At 39.9% G+C, this 20,000-nt stretch overlaps 1 protein-coding gene across 1 annotated transcript in view; it reads right to left on the reverse strand.

Moving 5' to 3' along the window:
* The window catches only part of FURIN (furin, paired basic amino acid cleaving enzyme), a 295,959-nt gene that overhangs the window by 85,593 nt on the left and 190,366 nt on the right, over nucleotides 1–20,000 (reverse strand). The window contains exons 4-5 of the mRNA XM_082256181.1: nucleotides 14,644–14,772; nucleotides 11,476–11,552 (exon numbers count right to left, since the gene is read on the reverse strand). Coding sequence (XP_082112307.1) covers nucleotides 11,476–11,552; nucleotides 14,644–14,772 — 206 coding nt within the window. The remainder of the gene's footprint in view (nucleotides 1–11,475; nucleotides 11,553–14,643; nucleotides 14,773–20,000) is intronic.

Consider the following 20,000-nt stretch of genomic DNA (forward strand, 5'->3'; position numbering starts at 1 on the left):
AGTATTTTAAATTGCATCCCTGAAGTTAAGCATTAAACACTTTATTCCCAGCCGACCTTTAGAAAGACCCCATCAATTATGGAAAACACTAAAGCAGGTCTTTCAGATCGAAGCCAAAATCTTTAATTGGTTAAATAGAAAAAATTAGCCTAAAGCAAATATGCTTCAAAAATAAGCAAAACCAGAATTGAATATTATTCATTAAACTAGAAAAGCATAAAGAGAAAGTTGAACCTTGGAATGCTAAGGCTGTACATTGTCTTTATAACTGTGCACAACTATGCAAAAAAAATAAATAAATGTTAGTGGGTAGTTAAGGTAGAGGTCTGCATCGGTTAAGCCTGCTAAGGTTGTGCTCATAAGTTTACATACCGTGGCAGAATTTATGATTTCTTGGCCATTTACTATCAATCAACTGTGTTTATTCCTTTTAAAATTATAATGACAACAGAAACTACCCAAATGACCCTGATTAAAGGTTTACATACCCTGGTGATTTTGGCCTGAAAACATGCACACAAGTTGACACAAGGGGGTTTGAGTGGCTATTAAATGTAACCATCCCCACCTGTGATCTGTTTGCTTATAATTAGTATGCGTGTATAAAAGGTCAAGTGAGTTTCTGGACTGCTGACAGACCCTTGCATCTTTCATCCAGTGCTGCACTGACGTTTCTGGATTCTGAGCCATGGGGAAAGCCCATACGTACAGTGCAGGGTTCAGGAGTGCTTAACGTACAGAATGCAGGGTTTCAGGAGTGTGTTATATCCAGAGTGCAGGGTTCAGGAGGGTGTTACATACAGAGTGCAGGGTTCAGGAGTGCTTAACGTACAGAATGCAGGGTTTCAGGAGTGTGTTATATACAGAGTGCAGAATTCAGTGGTGTGGTGTGTACAGAGTGCAGGATTTAGGGGTGTGCCATGCACAGGGTGCAACCTCAACTCCCTCCCCTCCCCCCAAAAAAGGTCCTCACATCTCTGGCCTATCTGGCCTGGCTCTACTACCGGTGTATTCCACTCTAGTACCTCCCTGTGTAGGTGGCTCTGCCTTGCAGAGAGATCGTTCTCCCTCCCAGATTCGGGAGGTCTGTACACACTATACCCCACCATGTGCAGGGATCTGTTAGATCAAAGAGCCGCTGGGAGCAAAGCTGTCTCTTGTAAAAGCAGAAGGTTTCTGTGTTTAAGAGTGACAATGGGGAGCAGGAGCAGAAGGTGAGAGCTGGAGGTAGCAGAATGGCGTTCCGCCATGTATCAGCAGCAAAACTGAGTGTGAGGGCCACATGACAAAGCCTGGTGGGCCAGAAGCGACCAGCGGGCCTTTAGTGTGACATGTGTGTTCTAGAGGCTCTTTGTCTAAAACACCAATAGCTCAGAAAAAGAAAATCTTATGTTCTGCATCCAAGGGGTAATTGCTCCACAAAGTAGCTGGATTGCATACTTGGTATAAGAATTCTAGGACTGTTAAAAGCCAAGGCTATACTGTATGCCCAGAGTAGATGAAGTAACTCCTTTTAGGGTCTCTAAACTTGAATGAGGTTCACAAGATACTACACTGAGCATTCCGCGCCTCAGAAAAGATTTCCAATAACTCAATACACTAGGTCTGTGGTTTTCAACTGCAAAGTTCAAGTACTTTCACAACATGTTCTGTTTTTAGGAATCCCCTTGGATTAAACAGCTAGGGTATTTGCTGAGCCAGCAATGCTGATTCTATCAAATGTAGAATATGGAAGAAAAGAAAAGAAAAGCATGAGCTGTTTGAGGTACTTGGGGACTAGACTTAAAGCGGGACTAAACTCTCTCAATCAAGATTACCTATTTTTAATACTTATGCTGCTAGCATTAGTAAATACATAGGAAGGTATATCATAGTTACTTGTATTAACTCCCCCCCCCCCCCATTTCTTCAGTTGCTTCCGGGTTTCTGGCCTTGGCCAAATGATGTCATACACCCCCCCCCCCCCAGGAGTCTTCATAACCATTGTTTTTTTACCTTTAATCAAGAGAAGGAGGAAGGGGTTTCTTAGCAAAGCACACCCTCCGGTCTGCATGTCTGAGCTATAGGGCAGATGGGCCCCAGGAAATACACGGTACACGAATCATCTGCCTTTATTCAAGATGCTTGTTGCTAGAAATGCTGGGGTGGGGTGGGATGGCATTGGATGTGAATGGATATGTGGATGGGTGAGCTTGCTGTAAATATTACAAATTAATGTAATAGTGTTTTCAGTTTGTGGTGTTCAGATAAGGTTTTTTACCACTTTAATATGTTGTGTTATAGGAAATTAATGTGAAACACACTTATCTTAGTAGTAAGAGAAGTAGGTTCTACAAGTATCAAACATATCATCAACATGAACTTTACATTGAGTCTCTATTTAGGTGTTGAGTGCTTGTTAAAGTGAAACTAAACTGTATCTCAGCACCACAAACTGAAAACACTATTTAATTCATATGTAATATTCACATCAAGCTCACACATCCATTCACATGCAGCTCCCTCCCCACCCCCCTCCCCACCCCGATTCTAGGACAATATCCCCCCCCAGACAGTATCCCCCTAGACAGTATCCCCCTAGACAGTATCCCCCTAGACAGTATCCCCCTAGACAGTATCCCCCTAGACAGTATCCCCCTAGACAGTATCCCCCTAGACAGTATCCCCCTAGACAGTATCCCCCTAGACAGTATCCCCCTAGACAGTATCCCCCTAGACAGTATCCCCCTAGACAGTATCCCCCTCTAACCCTAACCCTCTAACCCCATGTTCCGGGGGATATTGCCTGGGGGATGTTGTCCCGGCAGGAATTATGTCCAGGGGGATATTGTCCTGATATCCCCACCCCAGCATTTCTAGCCGCAAGCATCTTGAGTAAGAGCAGATGATTTGTGTTGCAATTACTTCCTGGGATCCATCTGCCCTTGGCACAGACATGCAGGCAGGAGGGTGTGCTTTTGCTAAGAAACCCCCTCCTGTTGATGAAAGGTAAAAAAACAAATGTCCATGAAGACTCCTGTGGGGATGAAGGACATCATTTGGCCTAGACCAGAAACCTGGAAGCAACTAAAGAAATGGGGAATATAAAGGTTTAACAAGGAAATAGAATACACCTTCCTATTAATTTGCCAATGGTAGCAGCATAAGGATTAAAAATAGTTAAAGTCAGGGGCGTAACTACAGGGGTTGCAGGGGTTGCAATTGCAACCGGGCCCCATGCTCCAGGGGGCCTGTGCGGCTCCCCTGTACACCTGGATAGGAGGGGCAGCGGGGGCAGCATGTAGAGAAATCAATATCCTCCTTTTTCCTCCTGTAGCAGCAGGAGGAAAATGGAGGAGATTGGTTCCTCTGTATGCTTCCCCGGCCACTCCTCTATCCAGTTTACTTGTGTTCTGGTGTCTCTGGGCCCGTGTACTCCTCTGGTCCCCCCCCCCCCACTGTGCTCCCTCCCCTCTCCTGCCGGCTGCTGCAGGGGATGTGTCACAATAGAGAACCAGAAAGGGCTTGATAAACTATGTAATTTACCAGCTCCTTCCTTTTCTAAATGGACAGAGTCATAGTCAGTATCTTGTAAAAGAATAAAATGATAAAAAATAATGCAATTAAAATACCAAAAAATAAAAACTACTGACACCAGTGGGTGACTTCCAAGATCGCAAAGGTCACACTTGCAACCAAGCCCTGGCATTCCACCACCATGGGGAGGCCCCAAGATGGCAGGAAGGGGGCCCACTGCAGAACTTGTGAAAGGGTACCGCTGTGGGAACGTAATAAAGGACAGAAAACCTATAATAAGGCTTACCTGTAGGGACAGTGAATATCTCCTAAAACTGTACGGTTTAGGAGATATTCACACTGCATGCAGCCTCAGACATCACCGGCGCATGCGCTCTTAAGGTCTGGCGTACCATGCCGGACCTTCAGAGCTTGTGCCGTAAACGACGGCTCTATTCATGTAGCCAGAGGCTACGAACCCGGAAGGAAGACCAGGGGACAATGGAAGTCTTGTCAGCGTTGACAGCATGATGCTGAAGGGCTTAGTTTAAGGCAAGTCTCGCATAATGTGCTAGTGTGCATTGCATTTGACTTCTAGGGGAAAGTTTTTCTTTTTTTTTTACAGCGCTTTACTACTGCTTTAATGCAGATTGAAAGTGTTTATTCTGCTTTACAAAGCTATTAGAAACATTGCAGGGGGGGCATATGTAGTGTATGATCTACATGTAGGCAATATAAAATTCATATTCCAATCTATATTCTCATTAATTGGCCATCTTAGGGCTCTCTGTAAAGGTCTTCACAATATGCACACATTCGTTGTAGGTTGCACTCTATGAGAAGTTATCAGATACAACTGTGTTTTGAAAGGGCTCAACCACCCATCGGCTCACAGTGAAAGCTCTTGTCTCGCCATATACATTGCATAACGACTCTTTGCTGTTTATGCTTTCAGTTCTAGTTCTGCCAATAATAGGTCACCTTTACTCGGTTTTACTGCCTTTTTAATTACTAGTGATGATAAAGGTTATGTTTAATGACTTGGATTAAAAAATACTTTAGAACTGTGGACATAACATTATTCAGAATATGCAATTCACACACCATGATGGTCTTTAGGGAATTTACATTTCTTTAGGACTCTTAGACTTTTCTTTTTTTTTTATTACATCATTCCCAGCACAAAACTATAGAACAGACCTGGTGCCTATAATCGGTAGCGATAAAAATGGAATGGTCATGAAAAATAGACACGTACCGTATCTTAGAGCAGTTTTTCTTTAAGATTAAAATATGGGCAAACTAAAGTACCCCAGTATCTCAAAAAGGTAAAAATAAAAATAGAAATACATTTAAAAAATAATTACAGCACAATGCAGGAGTCTGTCTGAATGCTCTGTAATAAAACATGAATACAGTATGAGAGAAACCAGTAACGGGAATAATAAATGCATATGTGTACAGGGACTGCATGCAGGAATAACAATGTAATGTGTGCTGGTAATAACTGGAAACATTAAAAACAAAATGGTAATAAAACCCCAAAACCTAAAATATATATATTGCAGCATATAAATCTTTAAATGTGATGGCTGCATTTATTCTTTTTTTTTTTTATTTGTTGTAACCTGGTGATCTAGCCAGTAACACACTTTGTCTTAAGTGGGGTACACACTAGTAGAAAATCTGCCGAAAATTCCCGTCTGAGGTAAAATCGTACGATTTTTGGCTAGTGTGTACACAACCTTCAGCAGCCGATGCCGATGTTTTCAACGAAAAGAAACGGAGGGACAAACGCCAAAATTTTTATCGTCCGTCCACAGGCGCCCAATTTTCGTTTAATGTGTATGCAGTACGTCCGTGAAAAATCGTATACGAAAGACCGCACATGATCTGAAGTTGCTGACGACCTGGAAGTCTAGGAACAAATGTCCCAAAAAAAAAAAAAAAATCGGACGGGAAATTTTGTGAACTTTTATGCACTGTCAACTAAAAACGGTTTTGAACGCTGAGCAAGAGAGAAAAATCAGAGGATATTTCGTCCGATTTCCATCAAGTGTGTACGGGCCTTTAGGGTGTCTCCATTCTGGATGGAAGAGCAACAGAGACACCCTTGGAGAGCGGCATTGTCAGTCTAGGGTGGGGGTTAGTCTTTGATGTACTAGTAGATTTAGATGGCTAACAAATTAAAGGCAAACTCCAGCCAACACTCTTTAAGCAGTTATAGCAACAACTTTGTTTCCCCCTTTTGAAATGAAGGCTTTTATATAAATGCATAAAAGCTGGTCATTATGAGCTATAACAATTTTACATAGGAAGTAAAGCCTTTTGAAGCATTATTGGAATGCATTCTTAAACATTATTGCACCTAGGTCAATATTCTATCATGTATTTGATTTAATTAGGCTAATACTATTGACGAATGGACGTGTCTGCAGTGCTGGCTCTTGTACTCTGACAGCTGGGGCAGTCAGCTGTCAGAATAGCTGAAAAGTGGCTGCATCTGACTGAATACAGTCACTGTTCGACCAACAATTCTCCATGTGGCTCCTTCGATTATTTAATTAAAAGATATTTGGGGGAGGGGGGTGCCACCAACTAAGCAAATTTTGACTGGTTCGTTAGGGACTAGCTGAAATTCGCTATGGGCATGGCCAGCTTAGGAACAAAAGCCTTTTTGCCTTTTTAACTATAATTTTATGCAGTTTTTCATGTGAAAGCACGTTTTAAACAAGTATTACCTTGTTTGTGCATGATTATTATTATTATACAGGATGTATATAGCACCAATAGTTTGTGCAGCGCTTTACAATATGAGGGAAGACAATACAATTACAATACAATTCAATACAGGAGGATTGGACGGCCCTACTCGTTAGAGCTTACAATCTAGAAGGGAGGGTCAAGTGAAACAAAAGGCAATAACTGTGGGGGATGAGCTGATGGAGAAAATGGAAGTATAGTTGTTAGGTGTGGGTAAGATAGGCCTCTCTGAAGAGGAGGGTTTTCAGGGTAAATAATCAGACAGATTAGGGTAAGGCGTTCCATAGGATTGGAGAGGCTCTGGAAAAGTCCTGGAGGCAACTATGGGAGGAGGTGACGAGGGAGCTAGAGAGCAGGTGGTTTTGAGAGGAATGAAGAGAGCGATTAGGTTGGTATTTGGAGACTAGGCTAGTGATGTAGCTGGGGGCTAAATTGTGGATGGCTTTGTAAGATGTTAGTATTTTGAATTTTTTTGGGTGAGCAGAAGCCAATGGAGGGATTGGCAGAGAGGAGTAGCGGACACTGAGCGATTGGTAAGGTGGATGAGTCCGTCAGCAGCATTCATGATTGATTGAAGGGGGGATAGCCTGTGTAGAGGTAAGCCAATGAGAAAGGAATTGCAGTAGTCGAGGCGCGAGATGACCACGGAGTGAACTTGGACCTTTGTTGTGTCATTGGTTAGAAAGGGGCATATTCTAGAGATTGAGGAGGCAAGATTTGGACAGTGATGGATGCACAGTATCATGGACAGTATCGTGCACAGTGGATGGAAACTAGGAATAGCGATTGTTTATATTGTATAACGTAGATATGGTTTGTGTGTTTACCAGTTAATTCTTTGGACCTGCTAAAGAGCACCAATGCAGGAAAAAAAAAAAGTGCAGAAGGCAGCAATTTTTTAAAATGTGTTCCGAAATAATTACTTTTTCAAAAAAACTTTGGGATTGATTCGCTAAAACTGGAGAGTGAAAAATCGGTCGCAGATGTGCATGGAAGCCAATCAGCTTCAAACTTGAGCCTGATCCATTAAGCTTTGAAACAAAAAAAAAAAAAACCTTAAAAGCGGATTGGTTTTTCTGCAGAGCTGCACCAGATTTTTCACCCTCCATTTTTAGTAAATCAACACCTCTGCTTCTCCGAGGCAAGATATATACATTTAACTATAGAAAAATGGTCAGGCATGAACAGGCTCAACATCTAGCACTGCAATGACATTCAGTGAACAGGCATCAGAGAAGAGTATTTTTCTGCAGGAAAATCGTGGCGATGTATGTGAAAGCAGCAATAAAACTTTATAACACTCATATATATTTGCATTTTCTTTGTGTTTTTGTGATAGATTGTAAGAAAAAAAAGTTAGGGAAAATATTTAAAGTCTTTCACCATGCAGTTAGCGCACATAACACATTCATGAGCTGCCATATATTCCCATGAATAGAATATAAATTCCCATGAATATAAATTAAACATCTTCTATCCATAAATAGTGCCGGTGTGTCCTCTGCCGCGACCTTAAACTAAACAATGTGCTAGTAAATGTTCTATACATGCTATTAATTTGTGATTGTTATGTATCCCCTTCATGCCAGTAATTAAAGTGAAATTGTATTCCAGGTATGGATATTTTTGCATAGATTGGGCCAATGTGTGTATGCATGTGTCATACTTGGCTGAACCCTGTGGTTGCTGGAATTCACTGTAGTAAAAAAAAACACTACTACAGCGATCGTCGCTAGCTTCCAAGTCCTGTGCCAAACTGCAGCCCTTCTGCTTACCCAGTACAGGTGGTTGTTAGAATAGAATGAGTCAATGATTGCAAAGTGTTTTCTGATTGGATGGGGTGAAGATAGCGACGTCACTGCCTAGCCTCTCCACCTTGTCCATTCAGAGAAAGTTTTGTGTGCATACAGAAAAAGCAAGGTATTCTCTGAATGGCACCCGTACCAATCGAATGGCTTCCTGTGTTCACTAAACGGCAGGACAGCTACTCAACATAGAACCCAGAACCTAGCGGCAATCACTGTTGTAGCAGTACCTTCGCAGGGGTGGGGAACCTATGGTTCGGGGGCGGTATGCGGCCCCCGAAGTCATCTGGTGCGGCCCCCCATGCAGCTGAGTCTGTGTCTCTCAGCTGATCTGTCAGAATGGAGCCGATGCTTCCTGTATAGTTCCTGCTCCGTTATGACAGTCTGAGTAAGTCACAGGTGGAGTGATATCAAATGCACTCCGCCTCTGACCAATACAGAAAACATCACCTCTTCCTCCAGCATGGCTCTGCTACACTTCTCCTAGCCAGCATTTCCCGCCAGCAGCACACACAGCAGTACCAGCCAGAGCCAGCAGTATACACAGCAGTAGTCAGCAGTACATACAACAGTACCAGCCAGCAGTACCTACAGCAATACCAGCCAGCAGTACATGCCAGCAGTACCAGCCTGAGCCAGCAGTACCCACAGCACAGTACCAGCCATCAGTACCAGCCAGCAGTACCTACAGCACAGTACCAGCATGAGTCAGCAGTACCCACAGCAGTATTAGCCTGAGCCAGCAGTACCATCCAGCAGTACTCACAGCACAGTACAAGCCAGCAGTACCAGCCTGAGCCAGCTGTACCCACCAGCAGTACCAGCCAGCTATACCCACCAGCAGTACCTGCCAGTAGTTCTTTTCAAAACTTACCACCACAAAAAAGTCGTCTGCGCTCCAGACTGACCGATGCAAACCTGGAAATCCAGTTGCGAGTAGCAACATCATCAATACCAGCTAACATCACACACTTCACCAAAGAGAAGCAGTTGCAGCCATCACATTAGGGGTGAGATAATTAAATGTTTGACCAAATATAACAGGTTAATTTTTAAGGTGATAATTTTGTACGGCCCCCGAATGGTTTTATAAATACCCTAATGGCCCTTGGCAGAAAAAAGGTTCCCCACCCCTGTTCTACAGTGACGTCCAGCTCCTACAGGGTTTGGTCAGGTAGGACACATGCATACTTACATTGGTCCAAGCTGTACCAATGTAGCTAAGCAAAAATATGCATACTTGGAATTTAGCCTTAAAATTAGACATCCATCTCTATACTCCAAGTTATTTGCATGTTTGATTATCTATCTATCTAGCTATCTATCTATCTTATGTGTGTGTATGTCTAACATAATGGGAATGTAAATACTATTGTTGTATATTGGGCAAATGTAAATGATTTGGTGGCCATTGTACACATTTTTAGCTGCTCCTGTTTTAGAGGAGTTCTGGTCAAACACTGACCCCAGGCTACATCAATAAAAGTCAACAGTAGCTTCACCTTTTGACATATTTAACATCTGGCATGCATGGTACTACAGTTCCATCTAGAGTTTAGGTTAAAACAATTTCTTATAGCAACTAATGTCGAAAGGAAGGTGATAAAGGAATACAGCCATGTGAGAAAAGCTACCCAAATTTTCTAAAAAAAAAAAAAAAAAAAAGCCAACAGCATGAAGCTCCATAATAATAAGACCAAAGAAGGAATTTCACCTGGGCATGACACTGGTTTCCTGCAATCACTTGATTAGGACCTGGAATCCTTTTTGTTACGAAAACCGCTCTATAATTTTTTAGTGTATCCCTATCACATACAAGCCATTATCAATTCTTATTTGCTATGAAGCTTAGGTAGCATGTGCATGTGTGTTGTATGCATATTTATAATATTCCGTATTGTTTTGCATATTTATAATATTCCATATTGTTTTCCAACAATAAGTAGTTATATATATATATACACACACACATATATATATATATATATATATATATACACACACACATATATATATATATATATATATATATATATATACACACATATATATATATCACACACACACACATATCTATATATATATCTACATCTATCTATCTATCTATCTATCTATCTATCTATCTATCTATATATATATATACACACACACACACACACAACATTCTTGTTTGGTAAAATCACAATAATACTACATGGGCTTTTGCTTCCTTGCTTTACCTCAATGTAACCTAAAGGGTGAAAGCAAAACATGGGCCCCAAACTGAACCTCATTTTGAAGATTAGGTTACCTTAACACCTGAAATAAGATGCACAGACTTTTGGTGGAAGCAAGGCATAGTTCTGCCCCTAACGCAGGAAAGCACTTTTACTGCTACAGAGCAGCAGCTGTGCGCAGGATCACATATATACGATAGCAGGCCGCTTCTTCTGTGATAAGCTGATCTGCAGGGGGCAGGCACTCTATGTCCTCCAGCACCTGTCGATCGTTAACAATACACAAAGAATGGAGATATGCCTATGTAATCAAGGTATATCTCAGTTGTGACAAGGGGGGGGGGGGAAAGGGATCGATCTGGCGTTTCTGCAAAGCAGGGACTAGAATCGGTCACTTCTCTTAGTAAAAGCAGAGCACAGTGTACACAAAAACACTGGCTAGGCACACAGTTAACTTTTTGATTGCCCTAGAGGTTTAACCCCTTCCTAGCCAGTGTCACTAGTACAGTGACAGTGCATATTTGTATCACTGATCACTATTAGTGTCACTGGTTGCCGCAAAGTGTCAGCTAGCATCTGATTGTCTGCAGCAATATTGCAGTCCCACTATAAGTCGCTGATCACTGCCTTACTGGTATAAAAAAAAAAAATTCCATAAATATATCCCAAAGTTTGTAAACGCTATAATGGTACGTAAACCAATCTAAATATGCTTATTGGGAATTTTTTTTTGTACCAAAAACATGTAGCAGAATACAAATTGGCATAAAATTATGAAGACATTTTATTTAATATATATATTTTTTTTTATTGGAGGTTAATGTCATAGCAGAAAGTTAAAAATATTCTTTTGTTTTATTTTTCAAAATGAATCGGTCTTTTTGTTTATAGCGCAAAAAATAAAAAAACCGCAGTGGTAATCAAATACTACCAAAAGAAAGCTCTATTTGTGTAACAACAAATTACATATATTTTTTTCTTGGTAAAGTGTTGCATAACCACGTAATTGTCCGTTAAAATAATGCAGTGCCGTATTGCAAAAATGGCCTGGTTATGAGGGGGGGGGGGGGGGGAATGCTCTGGAGGTCAAGTAGTTAAACCGCTTGTATGAAATGGATAACCTAAAAAATCTAAATTAATGTAAGCTTTGAGACATGTTTTCAATATTGCATATCCACTGTCAAAAAGAAGCTCACCTGTTATCATTCAATTGAGTGTATCGGGGCTGAGGATCTGAATCTTGGTCATTGACATCGTAACTGGCAGCGGGATCCTAAATAAACACAATTGTAGGAGAATGAGAAAAAGAAATAGCCCACAATAGAAACCTCGTCAGTTAAAGTGACAGGCACATACATTACTCTCCCTTATCTCCACTAAACCAGATCATTTGTTTTTCTTTCTGCAGATGGGTGTAAAAAGAATCAAGATATCCAACTGCATTCAGTTTTTCATCAACCTAATGGCTCTTTCCTAATAAATTTCAAGTGCACTGCAGCAAGCGCCTTTCTCGAGTGGGCCGTGGCGGTGCAGATCAATAATCTGTTCTCTTCTTTTCTTCCCCCCTTTTCTTACCAAGTAGATGAATGTCTAACCATGCATTATTGAGCTGTTCATTAAACACACATGCCGAGAAAATAAATTACAATGAAAAGTCTTGCAAATGTCCATTTACTACTGTAGGTCAAAGAAACAGTAAAACCAATTTCACAGCAAGAGTCCTTGTGGAAAAGCCTACGTGGCTTAGCCGCATCTGCTTCTGTGACCCATATTAAACAGACAGTCAGCAAGTAAAAAGAGTGAAAACCCAGAATATTTAATGTTTCCAAAGCTGCTTTTTCTTGGAAAGAGCACTTTACTCAAAATAGCCAAATCTGTCACACTGCTTGCATTTATAGGATTATGATTAACCAATATGTGGAGCACATTATTAGCTGATTGGCTTGTATCAGATCTCCTCTAGCAATTACTGGTGTGTGTATGGGCTGTTGTAAACTTCTCTACCCAACAGTGATATAAACAGGCAGAATGGAAGATACACGTGTTTCAATGGCTAGGTTGGCACACGTGTGGCTCTTAAAGTGCATCTGGACCCAAAAACAAAAAAGTAATATATTGCAGTTCATCAGTCCGCGGCTGATGTGGCTAAATTGGTGTTCTTTCCAAGGCAGTTTCCCCTTTGATTTTCACCTGCTACTCCTTCAAACAACAGGAGGGCTACCCTCACTTCTCCTCTAGATCTATGGAGGGAGTCATAGTTGTCACACAGGCTGGACTTTGACAGGTCTGCCTTTGTTCATCTACATTACATAGGGGAAAGATGTCTGCCTTTGTTCATCTACATTACATAGGGGAAGGGGGGGGGGGTGACTTGATTAGTAGTTTGCACAGGACAGATAACCTGTTTGCTTCCAGTTTAGTTCATCTGACAAGAAGTGACAAGGCTATTGCATTTCTAGCAAGGTCAAGAGGTATTTTCTGTACTTGTTAAAAATGTTCTTAGGTGTAGTGGCTGCATTTGTTCTCTTTTTTCAAGCTAAGGACTAATAGTCTGCAATATATTACATTTTTGTGGGATTGTCACTTTCCTGAATTATACATATCTGCCAGGTTTGTCTCTCAATATGGATGACAAACTCTACAGCTAAAGTTTGAATGTGGTAAAATTTCAATAGACCATAAAAAATTGAAAAAAAATAAATAAATAAATTCCGCTGAGTCAGCAGACAGAAGGCTTGTATAAACCAACTACTGTACTTTCATCTAACTCGTGAATGCTTCCACATGGGATAACTATTCATAACTCAGTAGATGTGTCTTCATGTGGTCATCCTACTAACCCAATGGAATGTCATCATCTGACAGATGATAAAGACTCCTTTGTTGACTATTCTTAAAAGAAAAATACCAATACAAATTCATATGCAGAGGGCTGAGATTCTTATCTGGCCAGTCATGGAAGAAAATCCAACTATTGGATCCCTGGACAGGTTTCTGCTGCTTAGTTATACATGGTGTACTAGATTAAGAGACATGATCATATGCAGAGTGTATATGTGTCCATTAGTACAAGAGTCACGTTATCGCCCATAAGCAGAAAATTGACAGATTTTTTTTTCAGTTTTGAGTCTAGCACTGAAGGCAAGGATTTGTTAGCTAATTGGCCATTATTGATTCTAGATATGTATGATTGAAGTGATGTATATGAAATAGAGAAGCCTTTTTCTGCCATTTTTGTAATAAATGGTTCAGTATATGACTAAACAAAATTGGATTTCAAAATTTTAAATCTGCATACATAGAAACTAAACAGATTCATCAATTTCACATAACTTTTTTCTAAACTCCTATCCCCTCTTGCATTTAAAGAAGAATGTCACTAAGCACATTTAGCATCTAAATTAACTAGCTAAAAGTACTACTTGGGTTTTTTATTTTTCACAAGAACATACATATTAAACATATATTAACATACATGTTAAAGAATTACAAAAACGAGTAGCCATTCCTTCCATCCCTACTCTCCATGGAATAGCAGTCAATGATTGTGGCCAACGCATGAAAGGTTTGGCTTCCAATGACCCTAAAGCAGGGATCCTCAAACTACGGCCCTCCAGCTGTTGTGGAACTACACATCCCATGAGGCATTGTAAAACTCTGACAATCACAGACATGACCAGGCATGATGGGAATTGTAGCTCCTGAACAATTGGAGGGCCATAGTTTGAAAACCCCTGCCCTAAAGGATTAGTCCAACCCAAACTGATATGCATTTATGAGTAACTGCTGTGGAGTAAAACCACTTGAATAATTCTAGTATGTTTTTCAGAATATAATGGTGAACATATCTAGGTCTGTGCACCTGAAAGGTTCATTATATGGGGTTCCCCAGCTTTTTTTTTTTTATATGTATTTATTATGGGGACTACAACAGAATATGCTGAAACATGCATATTTTGGAAAGAACAACCAAAACTCCAAGGTTAGGAATTCGGTCAGGGACATCATGTACTTATTTTATGCAAGATATATGAAGCCAAGGGCTGACTTGCCCACCAAGCAACTTTTATCGCTTTAAAATCACTTGACTGGACGAATCCAAATGATCTAAAGCAAAATACACAAAACAAAATCCGGTTATTGGATTTTGAATTAGGTTGGCTAGTTTATTAGATCACCCAACTATAGAACCTGAGAAGCATTTTTTCTCTTTGTTGCATTCAAAAACTTGAAAGTTGAAGTTTAAGATTAAATCTTTAATCCTGTTGCCTAATCATATAGCAGGCACAAAAAAACATGACTTTGACCATTTCCCCTGCAGCTGCCTTGCTGGTTCCCAGGCTATAAACACTCCATCCACTCACATAATTTCCTTGTAAATCAGGGTGGTTCTTCTCAATTCCATCATCCAGGATTGAAACCACGATGCCTCGGCCTGTATAGCCCTGCTCCCAGGCTTCTTTTACATGTAAGTCATGCCGGCTTGCGTCATACTGTAAAGCAAAGTACAAACTATTAGCTGCTGTTCTACGGAAATTTGTGTTCCTACATAAAAAAAATCCAGTTGCTTTTAGGCACAATCCGTGAAGATAAATATAATAATTCATAACTCCTTTTGTTATATTAATCCATATTTTATTCCCTCTTTAACCAGATACTGAGCCAATGAGTTACTGATTTGATAGCAGGTTGCAATAGTGTCAATTATTGCAAACTGGTGCAGTTTGCACTCATTTTTGTCCATAGCGCTCCAAATAAAAACACTTAAACAAGGACCTACCAAGGTGTATACTAGTGCCTGTAGGATTATGTATGTACAGTGGGTACATACAGGAAGGGTTCTGGTCGTCCCAAACGTCTTCCATTTGAGGATTATGGAGGCCACTGTGCTCTTAGGAACCTTAAGTGCAGCAGAAATCTTTTTGTAACCTTGGCCAGATCTGTGCCTTGCCACAATTCTGTCTGAGCTCTTCAGGCAGTTCCTTTGACCTCGTGATTCTCATTTGCTCTGACATGCATTGTGATCTGGAAGGTCTTATATAGACAGGTGTGTGGCTTTCCTAATCAAGTCCAATCAGTATAATCAAACACAGCTGGACTCAAATGAAGGTGTAGAACCATCTCAAGGATGATGGGAAGAAATGGAAAGCACCTAAGTTAAATATATGAGTGTCACAGCAAAGGGTCTGAATACTTAGGACCATGTGATATTTCAGTTTTGCTTTTTTAATAAATCTGCAACAATTCTGTGTTTTTCTGTCAGCATGGGGTGCTATGTGTACATTCATGAGGAAGAAGAATGAACTTAAATGATTTTAGCAAATGGCTGCAATATAACAAAGAGTGAAAAATTTAAGGGGGTCTGAATACTTTCCGTACCCACTGTATATTTAATGTCCAAGGGCATCTTAAAGTTATCCTGTATCTAGCTCATGCAGGGCAAAGTAACAGATTCACTTTATTGCTAGGCTCACTGCCTTCACCGGCTTCACCTTACCTTCTGATCCCATCCCAAGAAGCAAAGAGAAACACCTGTTTCCTTATATAGTGGATAATGTAATTTGCTCAACTACCTCACATATTACAGCACTGGCAATTGACAACTAACCCCTCAGACCCGCAGGCACCATTGCCATTACATGAGTGTAGTAGAGAGCCCACAAATTCTGACTGGGAAAAGCTTGGAGCCAGGGATTTTTTTAGTTCCCGAAAGTGAACAGAGTTGGTGGAGGAGTGAAGCAACAGGTACTTTTTAGATACCGCAGGGACCAGATTACAATAATCATGTTGCTTTGCCATTCCTGGGAAATGCAAAGGTTCATGGTAGGACCTGCAAAGGGGTGTTCTAATCCAGTGTACTGCCATTTCTCACTATAAGATGGCTAAGTTTCCACATGAAGGGACCAGACCGTAAAGCTCTTGATTTTATTTTTGGCTGTCTCTGCTACCTTTTAAAAGGGAGAATATAATGGATTTGGGATGTTCATTTGATTTTATTGTGGCTGTTTCCTTTGATTTCACAGTGGAAGTTTTCTGGGGTAGAATGGGTCCGCATGGCCACCTACAGCTCAAAATTCCTGTGAAATCTGAGCCATGTATGGCCAACTTTAGATTTGTTCCTCAATAGAGTCATTATTAAAACCGCTATTAACAGCAGTTAATCTAGATATCATCATCTACTGGCTGTAAAATGCAGCTATCAGTATGCAAGATTGCATATTTACTATATTAAAAAGGAAAAAAAAAAAAATTATATCAATTTATTACAGAACACACTAAAGAAAAATATAAGACTATACTCCCCATTCCCTCATTGTCCAACTGATGAGATCATCAGGGAACTATACACACAATCACCTTCAGTTGTCTGCACAATACTCACACAATATAGCATTTTATGTAACTAAACCTCCTCTATAGAACCCATCAATACAAGAGCCAGAATAGAAAAAAATACCAAGCAGATTCCATTTTTATACTTTACATTATAAAATCTGCAAAAAAAAAAAAGCTATACAATAATCATGGAGGCCAAGGAGCTCTTTATAAACAATTCACCTAATATTGAATTATATACTAGACATTGTGCAACTTTTGTAGAACCTTAACCTTACATGATAAAAGGTAGGTTGAGTTTCCAAGAAATCAAAGAAACATACAAGGAAATATGACAGTTCTCTATATTCACAAGACATATCTATATAAAATATAAGACGTTTGATAGGAATACATATGACAGTAGGAGAAAAGAAGGCACTACACTGCTTTGGGCTCAAGTTGAAGCCATTCCTTGAATATTGAAGGCGACAGCCAGGAAAAAGATTGTGGGAATGTCGGTCTTATACGTAGAATTAACCAGAGTACTTATACAAAGGATCACTAGCCAAATATTTTAGCAATGCAAATGTCTTTATAAAAATCAAACAAGTGTTTTATGCATTTGCTAAAACCTACTAAATACTGCCATTGTACATTTAAGTTCCATTTTCCAGACTGAATAGATTTGGGGGTACATTTTACCACTGAAGTGGTTATCAGTAACAGCCTACATATATCCCAAACTCATCACAGGGACAAATTGTATTTTAATCTCATTATTGCTGAAGGGAGTTATCGTGCACATTACATTAATAGTATTTTTAATATGAATCTGTGTCCTGGTAGGAGCAAAAATAGCTGAGCAAGCAAGCCTATACAACATCCATACCCCAATTTATGAAGCGTGAACATGAACAATGCGCTCTGAACTAAGTCTTCTTGTCCCCTTGAGCTGGGAATTTTAGACAATAGGAAATTTATTACATTTTATAACCATTCTGAGATGATTAAAAAGTTAGTAGGACATCAGTCAAGGTCATCACTACCTAGGACTTTGCAGGACAAAACAAAAAAAAAATCTAGCTGCCAATATACCAGCGGAATATCTGCCATTTCCTGATGAACCAGTTAAAATTTGCTTTGTTGGCAACCCTGTTAGCATATTACCGCCCAACATCCTTTGACTATAAAATCAAAGTTGCCTGGTGAAATCCCCAAGCCATGCAAGCCAAAAAAAAAAAAAAAAAAACCTCTGTAAAGGCCAAAACAGGATAGAGAAGAGAACTGTGGATGAGCCTGTGGTTTTTTTTTCCCTTCCCGAACCATGCCAGTCAACCTGCCCTCAAGAATCTAGTCTCGTGTTGATGAGAACAAAGGTCTCTTTCCCAAAACCTGGGCCTAGTGGTTGTGGAGGTCTTTGGATGGGGGGAATCTTGTATGTCTCTCAAGTTAGTGCCCAGCTCCCCCAATGAAATGTGTTTGGCAATTCCTTGCTTGTTAGCTCACTTGGATTGCATTGGGTTTGTTTTTGACATTTAGTTATTGCAAACAATGCAATTTTATGCTCCAGGAAACTTTTTTTCCAGTAAAGATGAAAGACTTGTAACCACCTTAATAGCAGCATGTCTCTTAATTTTCAAACAAAGTGGCAAAGAAAAAGATTACCTTTGGTGTAGACTTTCCAAAAAGGAGTCATTTTGGGGGTGTTTCTACTGTTCTGGCATAGTTTTTATTTTTTGAACAGCATGGGAAACTTTTTCCAAAATGTTCAGTGTTTGTTTGTTTTTTTTGTTTTTTTACATAATTAAAAAAACAAAAACCAAAACAGTGGTTAATACATTCCACAGAAAGAAAGCTCTGTCCATAAGTTAATTGTAATTGTTGGTCAAAATATCACAGAACTTAAAGAGGAAGTAAAGTCTTCTTGTTTAATTGTACCTACAGGTAAGCGTATAATTAGGCTTACCTGTAGGTACTGTGTATATCTCCTAAACTTGCACAGTTTAGGAGATATTTAGAGTGCATGCAGCTGATTACATCATTGGTGCATGTGCTCTGAAGGTCCGGTGTCAAGATGAAAACATATTGAGGCCTCTTAACGACTTTTATATTATGTATTCATGTATCAGTATAGCAGTCTAGAGTCCCCTCTTAATCCCTGAATATATTTAAACATCATAGTTTTAGAAATTCAGTCTTTAGTCTGATTATGTTGTCTTTATTATGAATATGTGTCAACTATAACATGAGATGTCCTGCCAAGAGAACTTCCCTAACTTTCCGGAATAACAGATAAACAAATATATATTGGCTTAGATAATTATAGTTCCAGTAACCGGCCATTAATTGCATATTATCCATCATTTTTAATTGTCATACTCCCATTTTGCTCTTAGAGCAAGATGACCAAGAACTTTGCTAAATTATCAACAAAGGCTGTATTATGGCTGTATTATGAAACATTGTGTAATCTTGTATGACTATGTTTTTGGGTCTATGCCCGCCATATTCTTTAATGTGATAACTCTCTATAAAAGGATGTATCAAAAATGTATAAGGCATCACATTCTCTATTTCTGTATGAGATGTGGTCCTTGCGCAAGTAATCTCAGTAAAGCTTACCTGAACAGATGCAAACCTGATTGGCGTAGATTATTTCATGGCTCAAAATTAACATTTGAACTTAACATGAACTTAACACCGGCGTCAGTGACGTCATTGTGGCTCTGGCCACTCACATCGCAGGAGCATGCAAACCCAGAAGAAACACCGGGGAAGATGTCAGCTGTCTCAGCAGTGTGCAGGCGCCTCTGAAGGGCTTCATTCTTTCATAATGAGCTAGTATGTGATGCATACTAGCTCATTTTGCCTTTGTCTTACAGTCCCCCCCCCCCTTGAGGTTTACAACTGCTTTAAAACTGAATGGCTTGTAAAGGAAAGGGGTGTAACATGCTTGTATTTAGGTGGCTTGGTACAAAAGGAAAGCCAACACTGGCCATCATCCTGAAACCACATACCCTAGTGAAGTATGGTACTGGTGGTAGCCTAACGGTGAGGGGATGCTCTCCATCAGTACACACTATGAAACCGTTTAGGATTTAGGACAAGGTGGATGGTATAACATCAAAATATATACACATGGCGTTGTCTTGGTTCTTGTATTATAGAATATACCATATGCACCCTGAAGAAGCCAATTGTGTAAAACATGTTGGGTCAGTTCATATGAATGATGTCACTTCAAAGCAGGATATCTCTATAACTAATGTAATATGTGGAGTAAATCGTGGTAGATTTATTTGCAAGTGATCTGTTCAAGGACTATATGTTCAACTAGACAGCATACGTAATTAGCAATTTTGTGATTTTAAGCATTCGTACGTATGCTACCGTATTTATATAA

Source organism: Pelophylax lessonae, assembly GCF_965119305.1.
Source record: "Pelophylax lessonae genome assembly, chromosome: 4".
Taxonomy (NCBI): Eukaryota; Metazoa; Chordata; class Amphibia; order Anura; family Ranidae; genus Pelophylax; species Pelophylax lessonae.